Source organism: Diabrotica undecimpunctata, chromosome 4 (genome assembly GCF_040954645.1).
Source record: "Diabrotica undecimpunctata isolate CICGRU chromosome 4, icDiaUnde3, whole genome shotgun sequence".
In the NCBI taxonomy this organism is placed as follows: domain Eukaryota; kingdom Metazoa; phylum Arthropoda; class Insecta; order Coleoptera; family Chrysomelidae; genus Diabrotica; species Diabrotica undecimpunctata.
The window spans coordinates 33,989,119-34,014,815 of record NC_092806.1 but is presented as its reverse complement, the minus strand read 5'-3'; the positions used below and the strand labels follow the sequence as shown (position 1 = coordinate 34,014,815).

General features: G+C 32.3%; 1 protein-coding gene across 1 annotated transcript in view; it reads left to right on the top strand.

The window, feature by feature from the left end:
• The window catches only part of LOC140439434 (neuronal acetylcholine receptor subunit alpha-7-like), a 302,499-nt gene that overhangs the window by 225,134 nt on the left and 51,668 nt on the right, over positions 1 to 25,697 (top strand). Inside the window, exons 5-6 of the mRNA XM_072529334.1 lie at positions 15,637 to 15,853; positions 20,294 to 20,428. Of these exons, the coding sequence (XP_072385435.1) occupies positions 15,637 to 15,853; positions 20,294 to 20,428 (352 nt within the window). The remainder of the gene's footprint in view (positions 1 to 15,636; positions 15,854 to 20,293; positions 20,429 to 25,697) is intronic.

Here is a 25,697-nt window from a genome sequence, read left to right as displayed (position 1 = left end):
AAATTCAATATAAAGTTTAGATTTTTATTCAAAATTTGTGCAAATTTTACTTCTTAATGTTTATAAACAATGGAGATATAATTAACAAAAAAATTGTCGCTAACTGCGTTCCTATTGTTCATAGAAGGTTTATTTTTTTGTTAGATGTGAGTTTTTTTACCAGCTAATAGTTATACGTACAAGTCTGTAGCTTAAAAAAGTTATTACAATTGTTTATAAGTAAAAAACATACCCCCTTTTCAAACGTTTATTTTGTAAATAATTTCGATGAAAACTCAATATTCATTTAACTTCTGAGATAGTATAAGTCTTAAAGAATCCTATAAAATTTGTTAAATGTGTCTAGCATCATTCATAGGGCAAGTTCAATGGCTTAAATAATTAGTCTCAGGGATAAACAAATTGAATAACTTTTAAACTATTTGACCGATCGGGAGGAAATTTCGCACAAATTTAAAGGACAGTAATTACTCAATGTTGAAATGTATTAATAACTTTTTATTTTGTTAATAAAAAAATTAATTAAATTTATAAATTAGTGCAAAAAACTGCTTTTTTGCAAATGTCTCCGTAAATTATTTATCAATTTAAATTGAAAAAACGGGAAAATAAAGATATTCCTGATATAAAAAAAAGGTATAAATATTGTTTATTTGAATTATAAGGGAAAAAACTTATAGATAAAAAATCAAATTCTGACCATAAATTATTGTTTATAAAAAACGCAAGGTAAAAATAGGAGTATCTTTTTATGTATTCGTCATCTAGTAACCCCCACCTATGTCTTAAAAGCTTCAGATATCTGCGAAACATTTTGCCGTGAAATCGATGATTTTTGTATAACCAGACTGGGCTAAATATAAAAACGCCTAACACATTAATAATAGGCGAAAGTTTAAACGTTTTTAGATAACCAGACCCTAATTTAGCTAATAAAATCAGACTATCTTGTTACAAAAGGATATTTTTTGAATCCACCAATATTATTGAACTAAATAACATAATAGAACTCCAACACCATAAATTCCCTGGTATAAATTTCAAAACAACAGAACTAATAAAGAAATTGCCCCTAAAATTTTATCCTATCGATATTATCTAATAAGATATTATAGATCGGATTACCTAAGCGCTTTACTAAAATTTTTAAAAATGTCATAAAAAGAAGAATACAACAATTTCTAAAAAATTGTTGTTCACAATATATGGTACGATTCGAGTAAACCAATAATAAGCTTTTCCTAGATATTGATAAATTATGTCAGAATTTTCGGAAACAGAACGAACTTAAATCCTTAACGAATTGATTAATATTAAATCTTAGGACGTATATATTGACTTATTGGTTCGACTAAATTAGCTTTCGATGTCACGTTAGGAATAAGTTTATAGGTAAAGCTGACGCCTAATCCTTAGCCATGTAAGCAAGTTAAGGTATATTAGATTTGTTGCTAAATAGATTACGTTTTAAGAAAATCAGGAAAAAAGGAAATAAGGAAAAAATTTGATTATATATGTGGAAAAAAATATAAATTTTAAATTATAGTGTATTACTTCAACTACCTTACCTATAATTAAATTTGCCTCAAGCTCTATTCTTGTGGCTCAGTATCTATGTTATTATATTTGCAAGTAAGAGGAGCTAAAGGAATAATAAATAATAAGGAAAAATAAAAATGCACATAAATATCAAATGTAAATTTCATCAATATAGTGTATCCCAAATAAGATCAAAAAAATATCAAATAGAAAATACATTAATATACTTTGTCAATACAAAATGTATATACCTGCTATATAAAATGAATAAAAATTTCTAACAGATCAAAATAATTATGACATCTAAATTGTAAAAATCCAAACGTACGGATCATATTTCTGTTCCTAGCGTGTTCCTTAATTCTAGGAATCAAATAAGTAAAACTGTTTCTATTCACAAAACCGATAACTTTTCAAAACACCTCTATCTCCCTTTGACTGTCATTTAAAAATTTTAAATCAAAATTTAATATGTAAAATGGCATGGCATTCCTTTCTTAAAATTCTACTTTCCCTAGTTCAAAGTGCTTTCCTTCTTGGTAGATCTTTCCTAAAGATAAAATTTTGACAACCAAATGCTGCTTATAACTTTCCAAATCTGGTAGCCTCTCAAAAAGACATCGACAGCCTCGCTTCAGATAATTCGTTGTATTTAAAAAAAAACTTAGAATTTTTTGAAAATAACTACTTCGCACTACTTGGCGGCTACCATAAAATCTTCACGACTATTCTCACTGTTCACTTTTTATCAAATCGGCAGAAACGCCAAAATATATTTTTCTTTAATAATTTTACGACGAAAATCAAAACAACCACTAATACCGAATCGAACTTTCTTTTAGAATTCTTTCCTTTTTAAACCAAACCTCAAGTTTTCTTTCATACCGTTTCCTAAAATCTCTTCCTTGACCAGTCAACACACTCCAATAAAAAACATATTTCTCCCACTTCTGGCTTGACAACAAAATATACGTCATACAATTATTTGGAATACCCTGAAGTTAAAATCTACTGTTGTCAGATATCTTAGAAATCAATTTCTCTTCATTTTTCCTAAACAAATTTTGTAATAAATTTTAATATTAGGAAAAACCCGAAACCGTATTTTAATTTTCAATGTTCATTGTTTCGTAAAACTCTTATACCTATATTTGTTCTTTCAAACCTATTGAGGATGAACAGTTCTTAAAATCACTTTAAATACTATGACACACTTTTCATGAAGTACAAAAATATCCTTATTTATATCTTAATTCTAAAACAAATGCCAGCATATATAATTTTTAAAAGATTTTCTAAATTTATAAATCGAGAATCATAACAATATATTATATGAAAAGCTCAAAGTTAAAAGGATGAGGGTCCATTATTTGGCATTATAGAAATAATAGGAAAAAATAAACAAAGCGGCAAACGAAGAGCTGGGTATTTAACAACATAAGAATACATATTTGGGGAAATACAGTGACTACTTAGAAGAGATGATTAAAAGAAAAAAAAGTGCATTTCATAAATGGCTAAACGACAGAACCCCAGGAACACGGGGAGAATATGTTACCCTCACACAACAAGTTAAACAAAGAATAAAGCTCGAGAAAAACGAATACTGGGAAAGAATGTGCAGAGACATAGACAACACGATAGGGTATAACAGATCAACAGAAGCATGGAAAAAAATAAAAACATCAGAAGTAATAAACGAAGTAATCTCATTCGACCCTGTAACAATAATAACTGAGGAAGCAGAAATAACAGAGGAAGATATAAATAAAGCACTAAAGAAATCCAAAAACAATAAAGCACCAGGACCAGGGAACATAAAAATGGAACTGCTGAAATATGGAGGCGCAAGGATAGTATCCTTTATACGAATGTTGTTCAATAAAATCGAAGCAGGAGAGAAGATTCCCGATGAGTGGAATTTATCATACATGTCCTCCATTTTCAAAAAAGGTTACAACAGGTCACCAAATAACTACAGAGGGATCAGTGTAATGCCTTCAATAGCAAGAATCTTTTCATCAGTTATAAAAGAAAAACTAGAACAACACATGGACCATTATAGCGAAGGACAAGCCGGATTCCGAAAAGCCAGATCATGTTTAGATAATATATTCATTATGAGACAGGTGATTGAAAAGAACAAAAAAAAAACATTGAAACACATATGACCTTTATCGACTTAGAGAAAGCATACGATAGCGTGCCCAGGAAACAACTATGGGAAGCAATGAGAAGAATGCGCGTTAGAGAGAAATGGGTGAATATAACACAAAGACTGTATAAAGAAATACAAGTGCAAATAAAGTTAAGTAATGAAATAATAAAAACAATCACCGCAACAAAAGGTCTCAAATAGGGATGTGGTCTCTCACCTACACTTTTTAACATATATATAGATCAGGCTTTGAAAAGATGGTATAGAAAATGCGGAACAATGGGCATAACAGTACAAGAGAATATATTACATTCACTACTTTTCGCAGATGATCAAGTCATTTTTGCACAAAACAGGGAGGATATGGAATATATGATAAGGAAATTAAAGGAAGAATATGAACTTTGGGGACTCAAGATAAATATGTGCAAGACCGAATACTTATGTATTGGACACGAGGTTGCAGATTTGAACTTAAGTTTAAAAGAAGAGACTATTAAGAGTTGTAAGGCTTTTAAGTATTTAGGGTCAATGATTAGCCGAGATGGTACTTGTATGAAAGATATAGAAATGAAAATAGCACGGGGAAAACAAGCCACAAGAGCACTTCATGGAGTGATATGGAACAATACTCTAACCAAAGAAAACAAAAAGAGGATCTGTCAAAGCATAGTGATGAATATTACCCTATATGGAGCGGAAGTATGGCCAATGACAACAATAATACGAAATAAAATAAGAACAGTTGAACTGGACTTTATGAGAAGATGTCTACAAATCACAAGAGCGGATAGAATAATAACGGAGGAAATATGGAACAGAATGGAAGTAAAATGCTCAATTACAAAAAAGTTGGAAAACAGAGCCCTGCAGTGGTACGGGCATGTACAAAGAATGCCAGAGCATAGGTGGCCGAAAAGAATATTAAACTGGGACTCGCCGGGAAGAAGACGGAGAGAAAGACCTGCTACAAGATGGAAAACATACGTCGGAAATGCTATGATAGATAGAGACCTCAGAGAAGGTGACTGGGAGAATAGAGTGGTGTGGAGGACGAAAATGCCGAACTCATAATGGGAAAGCCGAAGAAGAAGAAATAATACTATCTTCTTATACTTTATCTCATATAAAATATTGTATGGTATCTAACTAACCAAAAAAGATGAAATTGTACAAGCCATTCAGCTTTGAAAAATACGTCTTCTAGGCTAAAAGAATGAAGGTGGTACAAATGCAGGCTAAAAGAATAATAGTCCACCTAGTTGAGATTGCTGACACAGACATCTCCGCTATTAGTGCTGTTTGTTGCCCAGATATTTGTAAACGTACATACCTGTATTTATTTACAGCGTTCTGTTATTCTGGTGTAGATTGGTGTTATTTTATTATTGAAGTACTGTGAGGTTTAAAATGTCTAATAACGAATATATTACAGCAATTAAAAACTGTTCAAGGAAAAGAAAAGGTTTTGGTCATATATAAGAAACTCAAGCAGATATTCACACATTTTCGTATACTTACAAGGTAAGAGTAGTAAGAAATGAGCAGGTAGTAGAAAGATTTGTATGTTATAAAGCATTTCTGTCGCTTTACGCCATCACAGACAAAAGTGTAAAGCATTTACAAAAAAACTAAAAACAACAGGCCAACAGGCGTAGCCCTTGGACATGCGAGGAAAGTATTGTTCGAAGCCTAATAAGATTCCAAATGATATTATTGCATCTGCAATCGATCAGATGAAATTCTTCAAAACTAGAAACTCACACTACGGGTTAGCAAAATCCAAAAAACGATACTTACTTGAAGAGCTTAATGTAAGTAAAATGTTTTCTTTATACAAAATACCTTATCCAAACAATAAAGTATCTCTGGAAAAGTACAGGCAAATATTTAATTCTAATTTTAACTTATCTTTTGTCTATCGTAGATGTGACACCTGCAGCCCTGAATGAACTGCTACAGCTGATAATCTAAACTAAAAATTGCATTTAAGGAAAGCTGCTTCTTTTTACAAAATTAGGAAAAGTGCTAGGCTTGAAGCACAAAAAGGCAAAACAAAGGAAGTGATTTCAATGGATTTCCAAAAGAATCTGCCTGTCCCAAACATTAGTACTAAAGATGTTTATTATCGTAGCCAACTATCATTTTACATGTTCAACATACATAAACTTTTAGACCAAGAATCTTTTTTTTAAACCTATGCAAAAATGTATGGTAAGAAAGGAAGACATGAGGTGTGTTCCTTGCTTTGAGATTTTATTTTTAATCACCTTGACTTGCAAGTAAAAGACTAAAATTTTTTGCGATTCCTGCCCAGATCAGAACAAAAATTACGCCCTTTTGCGCATGCTTCACTACATTGTACACTATAATAAGAGACTTGGTAAAATAACAATGTTTTTTTCCAATCAGAGGCCACTACCTTGAGTATGAGAGTAACATGGGCTTAAGCAATCAAAAATCTGTGGTTGAAACTCATTCCGAGTGGAACGAAATTATTGAAAACTCCGGATCCAAACCAACACCATTTGCAGTTATTTCTTGCGAGAACGTGGAAATATTTAAGTCATAGACTAAGTTCCTTTCTTCTTTGTATATAAAAGTTGTCCTTTCAAACCACGACCTGTATGACAACTAAGCATCGTTTCTCATCACTCTTGAATGATGTTACATCGTCAGACTGGTAATGGCCTAAATGAAGAAAGTATTGTTACTAAGCCTAAGAGTAAACAAATTGCACTACAAGAAGGCTGTTTTCACCTGCCAGACCTAACATATTGTGGACTTTTACCTTTAAATAAATAATATAAATAAATTTATATTTATAGTAATTTGTAAATTGATAACCCAAAAACATAACCTATAAGTTTCCTGTAAGTTACTGCATGCATTAGTAACCAAAATAATGTGCCCTTCTGGCTATATATATATATATATATATATATATATATATATATATATATATAGTAAACTCTTAAATATTGGGGAAATCTACAAGAGACTCTGACGAGTATCAATTGTTTCGTCGAACGTTTTCGCCAAAAAGAATTAATTTGGCTTCTTCAGGGCTGAAAGAGTGACATTAAGAATCTAAGCGATATATACCACTTCTTACTTAAATCAGATTTACTAGTTACCACTAGTTACTAGCTACCAAGAACAATACAACATCACAGATAACTAACTTGACTGATATATCCATTAACAACTAACTGTAACAGTCGTTACTTTTATTACAATTTGTATTTAAATAATAAACAATTTATATGAAAATAATTTCAGAGATGTAGTATGGGTTGCCTAACTTTAAGTGTTCATTTGCCCATTAAGTGTGTATTGTTAATAATTTAAGTTGTCACTCTGATCTAATTTGGTACCATTGCGGACAAGAGAAATGACAGGAGATTAGGGGAAGTGGAAAAATGGCTCTTCTTGGTTAATTAACTGTGAATTAAAATTCACTTTTGATCGAGAGTTTGGAGTGGTACACAACGGTGGCAGTTAGCGAAAGAAAATCCAATTAATGCATAGAATTTCCTTCACTTCAAGAAGTTAAATATTCTAAGTATACCATAACGATTTAATTGACGGTGTTTTCGCAAACTCGGGAGGTGAAGTGAGATTTCTAGCACGGAATTGATTAGCTACCTGCCACCTACCATGGAATTATAAATTTCCCTCAGAACATCCGAGGGAGAGTACCACTTCAACTCTATTAGAATCAGGGTCATTGGGACAAGCCACAGGGGGTATTGTCTACTCCACCCTCATTTTTTCTCCAGCCTGCACCTAGAGGTAGGGCAGGACAGTAATCATCAGATCTGAGCCAATTAGCACCAGCTCCGTGCTAATTTCGGACCTCAAGGAGGACTTCGCTGGGACACCGAAGCCATTCGGGAGTATCCTTCCAGACAACTGTTTCACCTAGGAGGACAGTTGGTTTTTACTTCAGAACTATATATATATATATATCTTGTTCCACCAGTTATAGGTTTTTTTATAACATATATATATGTGTGTATATGTGTATATATATATATATATGTATATATGTATATATGTATGTATATATATATTAATTAATATAACTCCCCTTGGTGTAAGGTATCGGTAAGTTTGAGCTCAAATTCTACCCAGAGATTATCTTCCATTGTTTTTTTTGTATTAACCATTTATTCCATTATTAACTTTAATTATTTCATTATTTGTTTACTTAACTAATTTTTTTATATTTCATCTTGTGTTATTAACTCCGGTTATTATCCCTTCAGGATAATAGACCGTTTCAATTGTTTAACTTGGCTTGTTCCCATTTATGTATTATTTGTTTGTATTTGAATTTAGAGGTGTTTAACAATATTGTTGGTCATATTGTAGGTTAGTATGATATATTTACTTGGCTATACGTTCTTCCAACGTTAGCATTATTTTTTTTAAGGTTGTTTTTAACCTAGATGTAGGTTGTACACTCTATATCAGAGTTATTCTGTGTAGTTTTCAACTTTTTATTATAGTTGTTTTCAACATTTCCGTTATAATATTATATTGTGAAATTTTCATATACTTATTGGTAACTTAGAGATTGTCAAAATCTAAGAAGTTATATTTAATAAACTTGAATTTGTTTTGCATATAATTTTTTATTAATATTTCCTTACCTTTTTACATTTACAGCATTTTTGTTTATTACATCAACTTTAATTAATATTAGCAGTATACGATACCTGGAAGAGTGACCGTTACTCTTTTTAGAGTAGTATCCCTCTTCTGGCGCCCTCAATTTGTTTTCTTTGTTAATTTTCATTATATCTATTCATTTTTCATATCTTCTTTTCTATCCATCATACATATTTTCCTGATTTACTGTCTTTAAAAGGCATGCAAATTGGCCGTATCCATCCTTGAGTTTCTCGTGGTCATTCTCTTGCCTACATTGCTAGCCTAGCCACATTCCGTTCAATATTTTTTTTTCATACTTCTTTACTTAATTGTTATCTATTTTATCCCATATATATAGACCACTCTTCTTATACCTCTCTCCTCCTACACACCCCAGTATTTTGTTACATCGGCGTCCCAACGCGGTGCCTTTTCCAAGTTTTTGGTTTTAAGACAGTAGCTTTTAGCTGATTTTTTTTTCTCTTACTTGAGTTTTTGTATTTTTGCTTTTTCTTTTTTTTACTCATTATTGCTGATTTATTCTATCTTTAAATTTTTTATTAATACTAAACAGGTATACTTATGCTGCTGTATTGATTTATTAGTTTATTTATTAGATTTATTAGTTATTAATATTTTGAGACCTCAGTGATAGGTTATAGTAGTACAACTTACATTCTAGGTTGAATTTTGTATTTTTATTGAGAACTTATATTTACTTACTTACCTACACATACTTATATCGTATATTATATAAACTTTTATTCCTACAGCCAACAGTATTATACTTATAGGTACTATTAATTGTTGCATATATATTATTATTTGGTTTAGAATAGGTATAATTTACATATAACTAGAAATTATTTTGAGTATTTTAGTAAGATAACTAAGGTATTTATTTGATTATATATATATTATTTTTGCTGGCTATTTTGATCTTGGTGGTATGTTGCTAATAACTTGGCCACATTTTTTTTCACAAATCAGTCCCGAAATTAACTACTAATCATGAAACGTTGAATCCGCCTGTTTTAAGTGATCACAGATGGTCAACTACCAATTCTTCTTTACCCAGTAGCGTTAAACACAATTCTAATGATTACAGTAGTGAAATAGTTCCATTATCAGTATCAACTTTTAGGTTTGTTGATGATGATGATATGTCTATGGTTGTACCATATAATATTTATAACCAATCAAATACTTTAGATTTGCGATTCTTTGTTGGCGATAGAGTTTTAAAGAGAAACTTTGTAAAATCAAGTAAAGGTGATGCTATTTCGGCAAAATTTTGCCAGAAATACATTCCGTGTACGGTTGTAAGGGTAATATCTCCTTTGGTATATGAATTAAGGGACAATTCGTCCAACAAACGAATTGGTCAATTTCATGTAAAGGATTTACTGCCTGATAACACCATCGACGAGGTTAGTTCTTCATCCTCAGAAGAAGACTAACTTAACACTTTCGTTTAAACTAATCTCTTTCTCTGTTTGTCTTTAGCTTATTTTGATTATATTTTGCATTTTAGTCAAGATTTTCTTAATCACCAGATAACGTAGGTACACCGCTATTTTTTTTGTATCTTTTGGCATTGGTTAATGACTTCTATAACTTATTAGATAATTAGTATGTATGACTTATCCATTTTCTTTTGTATTATAAATGATGCACTTTATAATGAATTAATATTCTTAAGTACTAATTTTCCCAGGAGAATTACTCCTTTTAACCTCTTATGATACGAGGGTTGTTTAGTATATATTTACATATTTAGGTTTATACTTATAGTAAATCCTATTACTGATAAGGAACTATGGAACTATGTTGTTACACTACTGGATCATATATTGTGTGTTATATTTTTGATATTTGATTCCTTAGTATTTGTTTTGATATATTTGTTCAATATTTGCCAATTTGGAAAGATGTTGTGATTTTTTTTTTATCTTTGGTCTGCTTTATTTTCACTTGTCACGAAAATCTTAAATACTCTACAATAATTTATGTCCTGATTCCATATACAGGATGGTTCTGGAATTAGTTTGGAATTTTGAAGTAGGTAAGGATGACCGGTGTCCTTCTTATTTCTTCTTATTTATTCTTCTGAATTTTCTGTCAATGAATCTGTCAATACTCAGCTTTAGTGAATACGTGGGTTCGAGATTGTTGCTCAGCAACTGATCACTGCTGCTCAATTAGGTTCGTACTATATGTGTTTATTGCAGAGTAGGCAGATGTTTATGCCTCATAATATTTCTGGTCAGGAAATGCTCGCGACATGTCCTAACCATTCTTGTGTGATTGTCCAAATATTCCAGTTACCTTTTCACAACTTGATAGGGAAGTTTAATTAGTTCATATTAGTTATCTTACTTCAGGTTATGTTTTTTTTCTTTAACTATCCCTACACATGTCAAGTTAGTCATTTTCATTATTTAAGAGTTTAGACAAATGAGTTGTCCTCTTAGTGTAATCCCACTTCTTTTCTTAGGCATAAATTGCTGTTTAGATTTAGGACTATTCCCGGATAATTCCATGCTGCGAGAACTTGTTATAAATCTACAGTTTTGTTCAAAATTGGTTGCTTGTTCTCGACATATATTTTTTTTCTTTCGTTAGTAATGGTATTATAGGAAAAGTCCACCACTTATATTTTCTTAGGATTTCTATTGGGATTTTATCGGTGTCTGGTTATTCTCATACATCTGTTGTAGCCCCATGCTATAGTTAGCGAATACCAGCACCCTCAAAATTTATTTAGCCTCTGAATTCCTTTAGTCCATTTTAGACTTTAGACTTTAGGTATTTATCTTTATCTTTGGTTTAGTTCAGTTACATATTACATTACTTAGTCTGAATAAGTGTGACAATGCTGCTTCACACTTTAGGAAATTTTGCTTTATTGTAATTACTTAGTTGGCATTGGCTCATATTACCGGATGAGGGTAAGAGCTAATTTAGTTATTAGCATTAGTGAGAATTGGCCCTTTCCTGATCGTTCTTCTTTGGATATGCTCTATTTATAAATCTGGTGTCCATCGATAGTCCGATTTTGGATTCAGTGTCTGATTCCTCACTTATTTGGTTTATTTGGTTATGTAGGTTCGTATTACCAGATGTGGGTGTACGTAGACCTCATTTAGTTTTGAGATTTAGTATTGGTGTGAATGGGTCCATCAATCTTCCTGGTCGTTCTTCATTGGATATGCTTTTATGAATCTGGTGTCCATTGATAGTCTGACTTTGGATTAAGCGTCCTATTTCACATTTATGTTGGTTATTACGCCTTTGATATACTTTGGTATGTTTACGATTTAGATTACTATTTGTGTTATTTGGTTTGGTGAGAATTGCTCCATAAATCTTCCTGATTGTTCTTCTCTGGATATATTACTATGAATCTGGTGTCCATTGTTAGTTCAATTTTGGATTAAGTGTTCAATTCTTAACCTATTTAGCTTATGATTTCTTTGATCTTAGTTTAGTATATCTCCGGGTGAGATATTGGTTGAATTGGCTCATACATTTGCCTGGTTGTTCGTCCTTGGATATACTTAGTCTTATAGATCTGATGTCCATGGATAGTTCAATTTTGGATTTAGTGCCCAATTCGACATTTATTTGTCAGCAAGAATTTAGTTGGTATATTTAGTTAATATTTGGCTTTTAAGCATATTGTTGATTGAGACTTTGATTTTTACTTTGAGTCGTCTGAGTTTGTGGTGTCTGGCGCCATGACCATTCTTTTTTTTCTCCCGTGATCTTTAGTTCGTGGTTATTTTTTTTGTGTAAACTTGCAGATCAACGTGGAATGTTAGGCCAGTACACTTAGTTATTGATACTTTAATTTTATGAAAAAAAATTTTTGACTAAAATTTTTTTTTTCCCGACTAGTAGGGGAATGTAACAGTCGTTACTTTTATTACAATTTGTATTTAAATAATAAACAATTTATATGAAAATAATTTCAGAGATGTAGTATGGGTTGCCTAACTTTAAGTGTTCATTTGCCCATTAAGTGTGTATTGTTAATAATTTAAGTTGTCACTCTGATCTAATTTGGTACCATTGCGGACAAGAGAAATGACAGGAGATTAGGGGAAGTGGAAAAATGGCTCTTCTTGGTTAATTAACTGTGAATTAAAATTCACTTTTGATCGAGAGTTTGGAGTGGTACACAACGGTGGCAGTTAGCGAAAGAAAATCCAATTAATGCATAGAATTTCCTTCACTTCAAGAAGTTAAATATTCTAAGTATACCATAACGATTTAATTGACGGTGTTTTCGCAAACTCGGGAGGTGAAGTGAGATTTCTAGCACGGAATTGATTAGCTACCTGCCATCTACCATGGAATTATAAATTTCCCTCAGAACATCCGAGGGAGAGTACCACTTCAACTCTATTAGAATCAGGGTCATTGGGACAAGCCACAGGGGGTATTGTCTACTCCACCCTCATTTTTTCTCCAGCCTGCACCTAGAGGTAGGGCAGGACAGTAATCATCAGATCTGAGCCAATTAGCACCAGCTCCGTGCTAATTTCGGACCTCAAGGAGGACTTCGCTGGGACACCGAAGCCATTCGGGAGTATCCTTCCAGACAACTGTTTCACCTAGGAGGACAGTTGGTTTTTACTTCAGAACTATGTATATATATCTTGTTCCACCAGTTATAGGTTTTTTTATAACATATATATATGTGTGTATATGTGTATATATATATATATATGTATATATGTATGTATATATATTAATTAATATAACTCCCCTTGGTGTAAGGTATCGGTAAGTTTGAGCTCAAATTCTACCCAGAGATTATCTTCCATTGTTTTTTTTGTATTAACCATTTATTCCATTATTAACTTTAATTATTTCATTATTTGTTTACTTAACTAATTTTTTTATATTTCATCTTGTGTTATTAACTCCGGTTATTATCCCTTCAGGATAATAGACCGTTTCAATTGTTTAACTTGGCTTGTTCCCATTTATGTATTATTTGTTTGTATTTGAATTTAGAGGTGTTTAACAATATTGTTGGTCATATTGTAGGTTAGTATGATATATTTACTTGGCTATACGTTCTTCCAACGTTAGCATTATTTTTTTTAAGGTTGTTTTTAACCTAGATGTAGGTTGTACACTCTATATCAGAGTTATTCTGTGTAGTTTTCAACTTTTTATTATAGTTGTTTTCAACATTTCCGTTATAATATTATATTGTGAAATTTTCATATACTTATTGGTAACTTAGAGATTGTCAAAATCTAAGAAGTTATATTTAATAAACTTGAATTTGTTTTGCATATAATTTTTTATTAATATTTCCTTACCTTTTTACATTTACAGCATTTTTGTTTATTACATCAACTTTAATTAATATTAGCAGTATACGATACCTGGAAGAGTGACCGTTACTCTTTTTAGAGTAGTATCCCTCTTCTGGCGCCCTCAATTTGTTTTCTTTGTTAATTTTCATTATATCTATTCATTTTTCATATCTTCTTTTCTATCCATCATACATATTTTCCTGATTTACTGTCTTTAAAAGGCATGCAAATTGGCCGTATCCATCCTTGAGTTTCTCGTGGTCATTCTCTTGCCTACATTGCTAGCCTAGCCACATTCCGTTCAATATTTTTTTTTCATACTTCTTTACTTAATTGTTATCTATTTTATCCCATATATATAGACCACTCTTCTTATACCTCTCTCCTCCTACACACCCCAGTATTTTGTTACATAACCTACCTTTATAATTAATTTTCATTAACAAAAAAAGATAACATTCCCTTGCTTTTCTTAGATACATCTCAATAAGAAATAATAATACATGAACAATAGAATATAATTAAAAAAGAAAATCAAAATAATATTTCCCTATACTGGGATTTAATTTCATTCGTTTTTACCAATGAACCTTAACGACATAAAGATTCATAAGAACTATTTGAATTTGTCAGCGCATGCGTTCTGGCTAAAACAGAACCTCACTTTTAAACTTTCGAACAATCAAAAATTTAGTTATTGCCGACAATTCAAAGAATTACCTCCTTTTAAATGTAGTTACATTGGGTTTTTCGATTAACCTTGGGTAAACCTTTGCGTTTTAAGTTCAAAGCTATCATACATTTCCAACGTTAAAAAAATTTTTTTTTCCACATAGTAACAAAAAACACCATTATGTTACTAGCAAAGTTTTTTAATATTCTAACTCTACAATTCTAAGTTACGGTAAGATCAATAATGTTTTTAATAGATTATATATGGTAGCTAATTATAATTTATTCTCTTTCAGCCCTGAAGAAGCCAAATTAATTCTCTATGGCGAAAACGTTCGGCGAAACAATTGATACTCATTAGAGTCTTTCTTGCAGATTTCCCCAATATTTAAGAGTTTACTATTTAACTTATCTGCAAAGATTAAATTTCTTTTCTTTTCTATATATATATATATATATATATATATATATATATATATATATATATATATATATATATATATATATATATATATATTATAGTTATAAGGTTTTCGCGGTTATTACAATTAAATCTAAAACTAGAATTAATATTATTTCAAAAATGTATATTACATTCGCCAGACTTCCGGGTTAAAATGCGTCGATTGTCACTGTGCAGAGCTTTCGACATCCTCTCTAATGTCTTCTATAGGGCTTCCAGGTATCAGTCTCCTGAGCGCCCACACACTACACTATTCACTACTCACTTCACTACTGTACAGTACAGTACTGAAAACAATCAGAATTTGATATTATTCTTAGAGTATAAACCCTCATAGTTTTCAAATTAAAGAATGGCTATTTGTCTACAAGATCGTCACCAAGTAAGCCACCCGTCAATTTGGGAAAAAATATTTGCCGAACAGTTATTGGTTATAATAACATCTCACTATTTTAAAATAATCTTTTTTAAAAACGATTTTCGTAGTGAATATCAAAAAACGTCATTTTCATTACAATCAATCATGGCTTAATTGCATATAAACAGAATATGTAAAGAAAAATATATAAATATCATTTATCATAAATACTCTAGTGATATAATGGAACATACCTGACATAAAATCTGAAAATAGCTGATATATAAATAATATACCTACATAATAGTAATTACGCGAATTTTCAATATCGATTGATTCAATCAACTAATTGAAACAGGTATTAACAATAGCTTTCAAACATTTTTCGATTTTATTTTAAAATATAAATTTATAGATCTTTAATCATTAAATTATTTGTTTATGTTTTCAGGTGGAATTAGTTAAACAAACAGAAGAAGGTGATGTCAGTAATTATCAGGCTAATGGAGAGTTCGATCTCATTAGTTTTTCTTCGGTAAAACATGTTGAATACTATTCATGCTGTCCAGAACCATATCCAGATATAACATATACAATAAAATTAAGAAGAAGACCTTTATTTTACGTTTTTAACTTAATATTACCATGTATTCTAATAAATGGAATTGGTGAGTATACATTAACTATTAGTATTGTTTGAGTATTACCATTATTTAAAAAAGAAAATAAAGAAAGTAATCTATTTTAAACAATGGTATTACAATATATTAAATGCGTTTACGTAACCGGGAATCTTGTTTCACCAAATAGCTGAAGGTTGTTCTAAAGTTTTTATTGCGATTCTGTTCGTTAATTATTGATTAATATTATGTTTTTGATATTAATATTACATATTAAGATCCAGGAAAAATTTTCCAGTTTCTTAATTTTCTATGCAATCAATGTCCCTTTATAGATTGTTTGTGTTTCGGCTAGTTTAGGTTAGGTTAGGTTAGGTTCAATATGGGTTGGCGCCATAGACATATAATACAAGATAAACTGATCGTTGCAATACTAGCCCGTTCCCCCAGTGCGACAGAAAAAACTAATGCAATGCAGTCCCTGCATTTCTTTTTAGTTTGCTAGGTTTATCGGCCATTTAACATCAATGAAAAGATCACGTGGTCGATAAAACCGGCCAATTAGACAGAGATGCAGGGACTGCTTTGCGTCAGTTTTCTCCGTCGGACTGAGGGAACGCGACTATATTGCAGCAGTCAGTCTCATCGTCATCATCCAGCCTTCATTTATCACCTCTATCACTGCTACACATAGGCCTCCCTTAAACTCCTTTATTCTTTGCGATTTTGTGCTCTTTGTGGCCAAATTTTGGTGATACGCATGATGGATGTCAACGTGTAGTTGGTCTTCCTCTACTACGTTTGTCTGCTCTTGGCCTCCAATGTGTAATTTTGGTCGTCCATCGTGAGTCATGCTACATGGCTTGCGCAATTACATTTTAGTTCCGCTATGTGTTTCACAACATCAGCAATACTCGTCCTTCTTCGCAGATCTTCGTTTCTTATTCGGTCCCGCAACGTCACTCCTAGCATAGACCGTTCCATTCGTCTCTGTGCCACTCTCAATTTCGAAGCCGTAGTCTTGGTTAGAGTCATAGTTTCAGCCCCATAGGTCATGACCGGTAATACGCATTGGTCAAATACTTTTGGCCGTAAGTGTGTCTCGCAGTTTTCCAAAGGCTGCCCACGCTAAACTAATTCGTCTTTGGATTTCGCATGTGTGGTGATCCCTGCTGATTCTTATTTCATGACCCAAATACATATATTTCTCCTTCAGTTCTACTACTTTGTTTTGAATAGTTAAATGGTTATTGTCAGTCTATCTTGTATTATATGTCTTTGGTTGGCGCTTAACCACCCTTCCATTCGACCTAACAGGTCTATTGTGGCTGATCCCTAGGTTAAAGTTGTTCTTTGGTTGTTAATGCTCAAATGTATTGAGTATTATCCTATCCAACCCTGGGCAGTTACACAGAACGTTTTTCGCAGTCTCATCCGCCTTCATTTACTGAATATATTTCGTATTGTTGACCCAGGTATGTAGAAAGAGCTCCGTGGAAACATGTTAATGCTAGTGGCTACACCGATTACAATAGTATTCTGTCTTTGTTTTGTCGTTCGGTCGTACCAGTTCGGCGATCTTGCATTTAGGTCTCCTACGATAACTGTGAATTCTTCTGTATTTGAGATGATGCTCAGGACTTCGTTGAATATCGGGTCATTCGGTCTAACATATACTGAGACGATTTTTAGTGTTTCATTTCCTGTGATGAGCCGAACTATCGTGGCTTCCATCGTGACATACGGTGTTGGGATTACTTGGTGTTTTATTCCTTTTTTAACCATAATGGCCGTATTTCCTGAGTTTGCTCTATGATCATTTCTGTAGATATACAGCCTGGAAATTTGGCGTTCTTTCTTTCCTCTAATTTGGTCCTTTGAAGTGCCATGATATCTAGCTCGAGTGTATTCCTCACATCGTACCTGAGTTCTATGACCCAACTGGTGTACTAGCATTGCTGACCTAAGCTACCCAGAGCGTTTATAAACAGGCATCATTCTTCAAACATGCTGGTAAAATTCGTCATCTGCATGCTAAGGTTTTGCATAAATGCAGCAGTTTTGGAGTTTATTGCGATGTCTGATGCAACATTTTGTTCTTGGACTCCTTTTGTTTCCTGTGCGTAACTCACGTTTTTGTTTGCGTGCGAACTTTTTGTTGGTGGTGGTGCAGCACGGTTTCTTTTGAGTGCTCTGGAGCAAGCTCTGTAATTGACAGTATGTGCCTTGCCACAATTTGCACATTTTTGGTCGGTACTACGGTCTTTTTGCAATCGCTGCTGAGATGTTCCTCACCGAATTTCACGTATCTTGAGCCGTAATGACAAGCTTTAGAGCAGTGGCAAAAACTTTGGCCAAAAGATATCACTGCACGATATATTTTGTATTTCGATGCATCTTCGATGAAAATTTCCATGACATAAGTTACTTATACTTATTAGTTTTCCTTTATCTTCTTCTTTTATTGTTACTAAAAATAGCAATAGCTCCTTTTTGTCTCGCTTTTTCAATATCATTATTGCTACTTTTGCTTTTACTTCCTTTTGTTGTAACTCTTTAGTTTTTTTTTTCAGGATCTGTTATTTGGTTCAGTACCTACTCTGATTACAAACATTTTGGATTTCTTCTGGTCAATAGGGTATGCTATTCATTCGATTGGATCTGTTTCGCAGTATGTGTGTTTACATTTATAATGGCTTCTATAAAAAATCTAAGATTAGTACCGTATGCCATAATCTGGAAGGTACTGAAACTCTAATGTTTAAAATTATCTTTCTTAATAAAGTTGTTATTCACCTTCTTGTCATATACATCTTTGCTATCCCCTCCCCTTTTTAACAACGTTTCATACGTCCCAATACGACAAACTACTCTACCCTCACCAAGCTAAAAATGTCGCAAAAGAATTTTCTGACTACACCCTCTATATCAGTATATTTACATACACACCTGTTATACGTCAGCTGCCACTTGACAAATGGTTCCGGTCTTGACTAAGGTTCATGCTTTGACTAAGCTCGCATGTAGCCCATACTCTGCTCTCTTTTGTTAGTTTGAATCACCTGATTTTGCGAATTTTTTGTTTGAGATGACACCGTTTTCAGCTGCTTTTTATAATATTGCTTGATGTTTGGTTACTGATTTTAATATTATTGACGGTGGCTTTAATTTTGCTGGGTTGGGTTGTTGTTGTTCTTCCTGCTGTAGTTTTTCTTTCTGCTGTTGTTATTTCTGCTGCTGTTGTTCTTTCTGATTATCCGCTGCTTTTTCCTGTTTTAAAGCTTGATTGTGGCGTTCTTGCCTCTGTTTCATTGCTCTGACATGGCTTTCTTGTTTCTTTCTTGTATTATTAGAATTTGTCTTTCAGCAACACTTATTGGTTTTGCAATTTCTTTTTTTCTTTGTTTTTCTTGATTTGTTAGTACATATTGTCGATTCGGATTCATTGCTGTCCATTTCCATCGTGCTTGTGCTTGGCTGTTATTTTTGTTTTTTTGTCGTTTTATGCACCGGCTTTTCTTTGTTGGAAGTTTACTTTGTCCCCAAAACCATTCTTTTAGCCGGTTTTTCGACTTTCTTTGGTTTTTCTTGCTCTGGAGGAATGGGAGACAAGGTGGGTTTGTTGTTATCATAATATGGTTCACCAACTTTTCAATTTCTTCATATTTTGCTTAATTTTCTTTTCGTAGCTTAGTCATTTTAACTAACAGGTCTTCGATTAGTTAGTTTTATTTTTCTGCACGGAGCTTGCTTTTAGCCTTCATGGCTATAATTTGCATTGCATTCACTGACCAAGTTAAGTCATTATTCTTTTCCTTTTCCGCCATCTCTTTGGTCCTTTTAGTATCTTTTTCCTGTGAATCTGAGGACTCCTTTCTAGCACTGCCTTTTTCGTCTTTTCCTTTATCTTCCGGCTCTCTCATTTCTTTGTCGCCGTGTTCTACTTCCTCTTTTTCGTTTTCACTCTGTGTATCTTCGAACTCCTGGGTGTCTTCTTCTTTACTGTTGTCTTTTTCCTCTTCTGCGGAACTCTCATTTTCTTTGTTGTTAGATTTTTTATTTATTGCATTTTCATTATTTATAAAGCTATCTCTATTATCACCGTTTATCGAGTCAACAAAATGAGAAGACTGGTTGTCATCATTTTTTGCTTCTTGTGCTGACACCTGTGTGCCAGTACTTTCAGTAGGTGGATTCACCGAGTTTATTATAGAGACGACTCTGTATTTTTCCACCCTTTCAATCAGTCGCGTATGTATGTTTCATATAATAAATAATGGATACGGCATCTTGTTGTACGCTGAACACAACGTATATGCATAAAGCTATGCGCATGTTACGGCGTTTTTTGAAAACCACCGCCTTAGATAACATATTTAACGAATTCAAATTGTAAAAATAACAAGTAATAGTAAAAGTAGAAAGTGATATATTCATTTTGCCTAAGAATTTAGTTTTATAACTTACAAAAATAAAATTTATTTTTAGCTCTTTTAGTATTTTATGTACCATCCGAATCGGGGGAAAAAGTTACACTTGGTATAAGTGCCCTATTATCCATGACTGTCTTCCTTATGACAATACGGGAGACACTTCCACCAACGGAAAAAACGCCTTTAATAAGTAAGTTTTTTAAATATTAATAGAATAAAATACAGTGACAATTGTAAAAAACTGAATTATAAGATCGTGAACCATTTTTTTAGCAAAGACAGGATTTCGTTTTATTATATTTAGAATATGCAAGTAATTGACAATATCGTGAAATATCGTGCCATAATATTGTAAATATTGTGAATATCTGTGTTACACAAGATTACATTAATTAGAAAATCATTTGAAATGTGATAATTATACTAAAATTTATCGAAAAATCTGCTCTGCGGATCGTTGCTGAATATGACATTATTTACTAAATATTTTTTGCGTTTTTCTACTAACCTTACAAAAGAGAGTTCATGTTATATTCTCTTATTACTTCAATGGTGAGAGACAAAAGTGTCAATGGACCTCTTAAAATCATACGATTTGAAACTCTAAAAAGATGCATAAAAGTTTACTATTTTACCCCCGGCTTCCTCCTAAAACCCCCTTCGTAGGGGGGAAAACGGAAAAAAAAATACCCAGAATCAGCACGTAGAAAAAATACAAACATATTTATTAGCACTTTATCTGTAGAATGAATCATTCTCTTCGACACAATGTTTGAAGCGACCGGTGATTTGCAATGTCAAGTAGACGCGCCAAACCAATTTTAAATAAAAATTTTATCAGCTCGACTGTAAAAATTCGATATCTTTTGATCAAAGTGCCTTATCAACAAAAAGCAAAATGAGTTTTAGAGGTGAAGAGAGCAGCTTTTGTAAAATATGTTTGCATATGTCCACAAATCTAGGCAGTTTCTGGATTTAGAACTCATTTTTTATTTAAAATATTTTTTGCTACGGCATACAGATTCTTGGTAAATCATTTTTTCCGTTTTCCCCCCTTACAAGGGGGAACTTTAGGAAGAAAGTTCTCCCAAGAAGAAAAATTTGTTCTCCCACTTCTAATTTGAATAATCTCAGTTAAAGAATGTTTTTGGCTAATACATTTTTCCTGTTGTACTGCTCTGTATTGACATCGAGAGTTGCAAACTGATAAATCTAGCTTGTGGCTGATAATGAAACGAATTGTCCACTTTTTTGCATACATACTCGTGCCGGACAGACTGCCAACATTCTGTCAACAAGTTTAACTCCACCCATGAACTGATTATAGTTCTTGATCACCATCTTCTGCATTGATCCGGGTTGTTAGCAGCATGGTATGTTTATAGAATCATAACAAGTTTGTTAACTAATCAGTGAGTTATGGCAATGCTTCCATCACCTCGAACCTTCGTTTCAGATGTACCTCTCGGATTTTTCACGAACTGTTTTTATGGGGAAAAGATACAATTCCGAGAGAGTCTCGTATTTACAATCGTGCCTGTTGCGTGAAAACCTCTTTCTAGTAATACATCAGCAAGTTTTATTGCCGTAAAATAGCCAACAAAGTAAATGTGATGACTAGGAATAAAACTTTCACTCAAACTAAGAATTGTTGATTTACCCAAGCCATATTTCTGTGCTGTAAGTTCTGGAAATGTTAAATCACTCTGATATATTATCATACCGCATACTAACCCATTGGGTTTGGCATGTACAAAAATCTTAAAATACCAACGGGATTTGATTTCCTGTTCAGTATTGACGAATTCCGCAATGACCGGTGAAAGGTATGTATTATCATTTCATCTATACTTACATCATCAGATATTATTTGAGCATGACGGCTATTTAATATACTATTGAACAGATGTAAGACCAAATTTTGTTTACTTTTTGTCGATTATCAATTTCATCATAATAAACAACCTTTAGAGATGTTCTGATTATAAAAGCGGGTTGGCGTCATAGCATTTTTGACTATTGGAGCACCATACTTTCTCAAAACATTCTAATTTTCTCGAAGTTCTATAGCATTCTTAAGCTATTTTCTTATGGCATTATAAAATAATTACTATTTAAATGGGAATTAGCCACAATTAAGGTTAAAGTAAGTTTGTTGACGTTTTAATTTCCAAATCGTTCAGTCGAATCCGAACGATTTCCGAAGTGGAAATTGAAATGTCAACAAACTTACTTTAACCTTAATTGTGGCTTATTTCAGTAGTTTAGTTTTCGCATAATAATTAAAGTAATAAAAGTAAATAGAATTAGAATGAGTTATCCAGAGTCCTATTCTTTAAAGTTTGCTACTTTGGCCAATAGTCGTCTGCACAAATATCTTTAACCATGCTATGATTGTGTGATATTTTTAATTATCTCCGGTTTTAGGTTGATTTTCTCAGGTAGCTACCACAGCGTTAACTGTTTAAATTATCTAGTTATTTAGTTATTTATTTCTACAATGAAGTGAATCATAATTAAACTGAAAAATCATATGAAATATACCTATTTAAATTTAATCACTTTTAATAGGATTTTCATCTTTCATCTTTAGATCCTTGCTTAACAAAGTGTAATATATTCGCGTTGTCTTTAATAAGACAAATTTTCACCTATTAACCTACCAGTAGCAATAAACCACCCGCTGCGAACATGTTTTAATGAAAATTTCTTGATTGTTGACAAACACAAAGCACACAAACAAGTCCTCTTACCAAAAGTACATAAACGGAACGGTACGTTCGTATTTTATTATTTATTATGTCTCACTTAGATAATTGACTATGGGTGGAAAGTTTGTAAATATGGAAAGAAGTGCGGAATGACAATAAAAAATAGAGAACGACATAATTAAGTTTTTACATTCATTCCAATAATCTGCAATATACATAAGAACTTTACAAATAAAGGGCAGATATCGAGCACAGTTTTTTATTAAATCTTGCCCAAGTACTTTCGCTCTCAAAGCATCTTCAGGGCCATCTCAAATAAGCTAAGAAATGTTTTTTCAAGTGAGAGAAAATTAACTTCTAAAGAACTAACGTTCCACGTTAAGAAAATAATATTGTGCTTATGGAGATCAGTGTTGCCAAAACTCTCAGGCAAGTGTTGCTATTATATTGTCCATATATGATTCATTCTAATCAGAGGCGTGTAGTTGTAGTTAATTAATTTCGCTAATAAAAGGATATGTATAGTTGAATACAAAATAATGCATTATAAATACTTGTTTCTTTAATTGAAGGATATAGGTATGTAATTATTATAGGACTAATAAAAATAGTTAAATTTTACTATTGTTTAACATTACATATTTATAAACGCTTTAGATAAGATATAACTAAAAAAAAAACAAGTGCAGCTTTAATTTTATTTTCATGTAAGTAATAACAACAATTGCATATAATACATATTATATTACATAATATTATATTACATACATATTATACATTTTTCCTTGTATACAAGGTGAATCACCACTAACAGAACTTATATTTTATAGAGTCACTATTATTTTTATCATTTTATATCACCACTAACAGAACCATAAACTTATATTTTTTTATCTTCTTATTCTTCTTCCTCTTTATAAGCAATCATACTTGTTCATTGGCGGATTAATACCTCTATGGAAGGTTGTCACTCCATATTTTGCACGGTCGGCCGAAACTTCTTCTACCGATTAATTATTTATCTCTTACAAACTTTTCGGATTTGGCACTTTGTGTCCGCCGATTTGCACACTATCACATAATTTACTCACTGCATATTAACATCATTCTCATCTTCTCTATCATCGCTATCACTTTCATTACTGTCATTGTCATCCGTCACATTTATTACCACAGGATCAATATTGTCCATCAACCTAATTTGTTTATCGTACGCAACCTCCTCTCGACTACCCGTGCTACTTTATAAAGAAGACTAATTATTTGTTTGCCATAATGTATTGTGCAGTAGTGGGTTGTTTAAACAATAATAATAAAAAATAAATATAAGGTTGAATGCTCGAATAAATGAACTTTGATCAGATAAAAGGCATATATCGAGCACAGTTTCATTAAATCTTGCCCTACTTTCGATCCCTAGATCATCTTCAGGGGCATCTGAAATAAGCCAAGAAACGTTTTTTATAACCAAAGAAATTGATTAACTTTGATAAAAACTCGAAGTTTATGGTTGATAAAGAGTTTTTATGTGATTAACGTTTATAGACTTACTTCGTCAATTGTGGCCTATCCGACAAGAACAAAATGTCATAAACATATAAATGTACATCACACTACACTACAAAAGGACAAACAAACACTTTAAAATTACTTAAGAAAGGCTACATTACTTGCAGAAGCCGGAGACAGAATGGCTCCCGATCTAACGGAAATGTTGGGGTGACATGTGACAAATGACAGCTTGGATGAGCAGTCACAATCATAGATATGTGATCTGCACCTTTTTTTACAATTCTATGAGTGGTCTATCTTTGGTCAATACTTATAACTAAGTATTGACCAAAAGTCCAACTGACACTACTATAGGAGGTCACTGATGAAATATAAAATTATATAGATTATTTTAAGTAAATTGAATAATCCAGATCTCACACTCAAACCTGTCTGTAATAATTAAGGTGTTAGTTTGAGGGCAACTGAAGTCGACGTAAAGTAAGAATGCAAGAAAAGGACTAAACAATATATTAGACAGAGGGTAGTTGACTACAATAAAATGGTCTACCAAGCACTATCTGTAATGTAGAAAGGAAGAGATCTGACTATGTAATTAAAATACTAAAAATTGAAAATCAAAATTGAAAGCAAAGTATATAAATGGGGTGTAATCCAAGTAGTTCAGTTGAACCCACAGTCAATGGTATAACTATAAAATTAATATGGATGTGCTCAGTGCAGGAAGTCTAAACAGTCGAGCTGGGTCCCCTACGAGGTGAAGCTGTAATAAAGTTTTTAAAAATAGGTTTAAATTTAGTACAATTTAAATTAATTTGAGTATTAAGACAGTGAGAGTTTTCATTTGTTTCCCTTGTAATCTCCAAATCTTCCAATAAATCCAACTCCATATAGTTTTTCTTTCTACTAATGTCATGTAAGATAGATGAACCAGTGTTGATGTTAAAATTGTGTTTACTGGATAATAAGTGTTGACCAAATCTTGAAGAGTTTGGTCTTTTCAAATGTTCTGAAACTCTAGTGGATAACTTTCTAATGGTTCTACCTACATAAGAGGCATCACAATCATCACATTTTAATTTGTAAATACCACTTTTGTCAAGTGTGTTCATCCTATCTTTGGTGTTGATTAAGAAGGAACCTAAGGTGTTGTGTGACTTGAAGGAAATTTTAATGTTATCAATTGTAGAAGTAAAAAGTTTAGATATTTTATTGGAAATGCTGCTAATGTAAGTA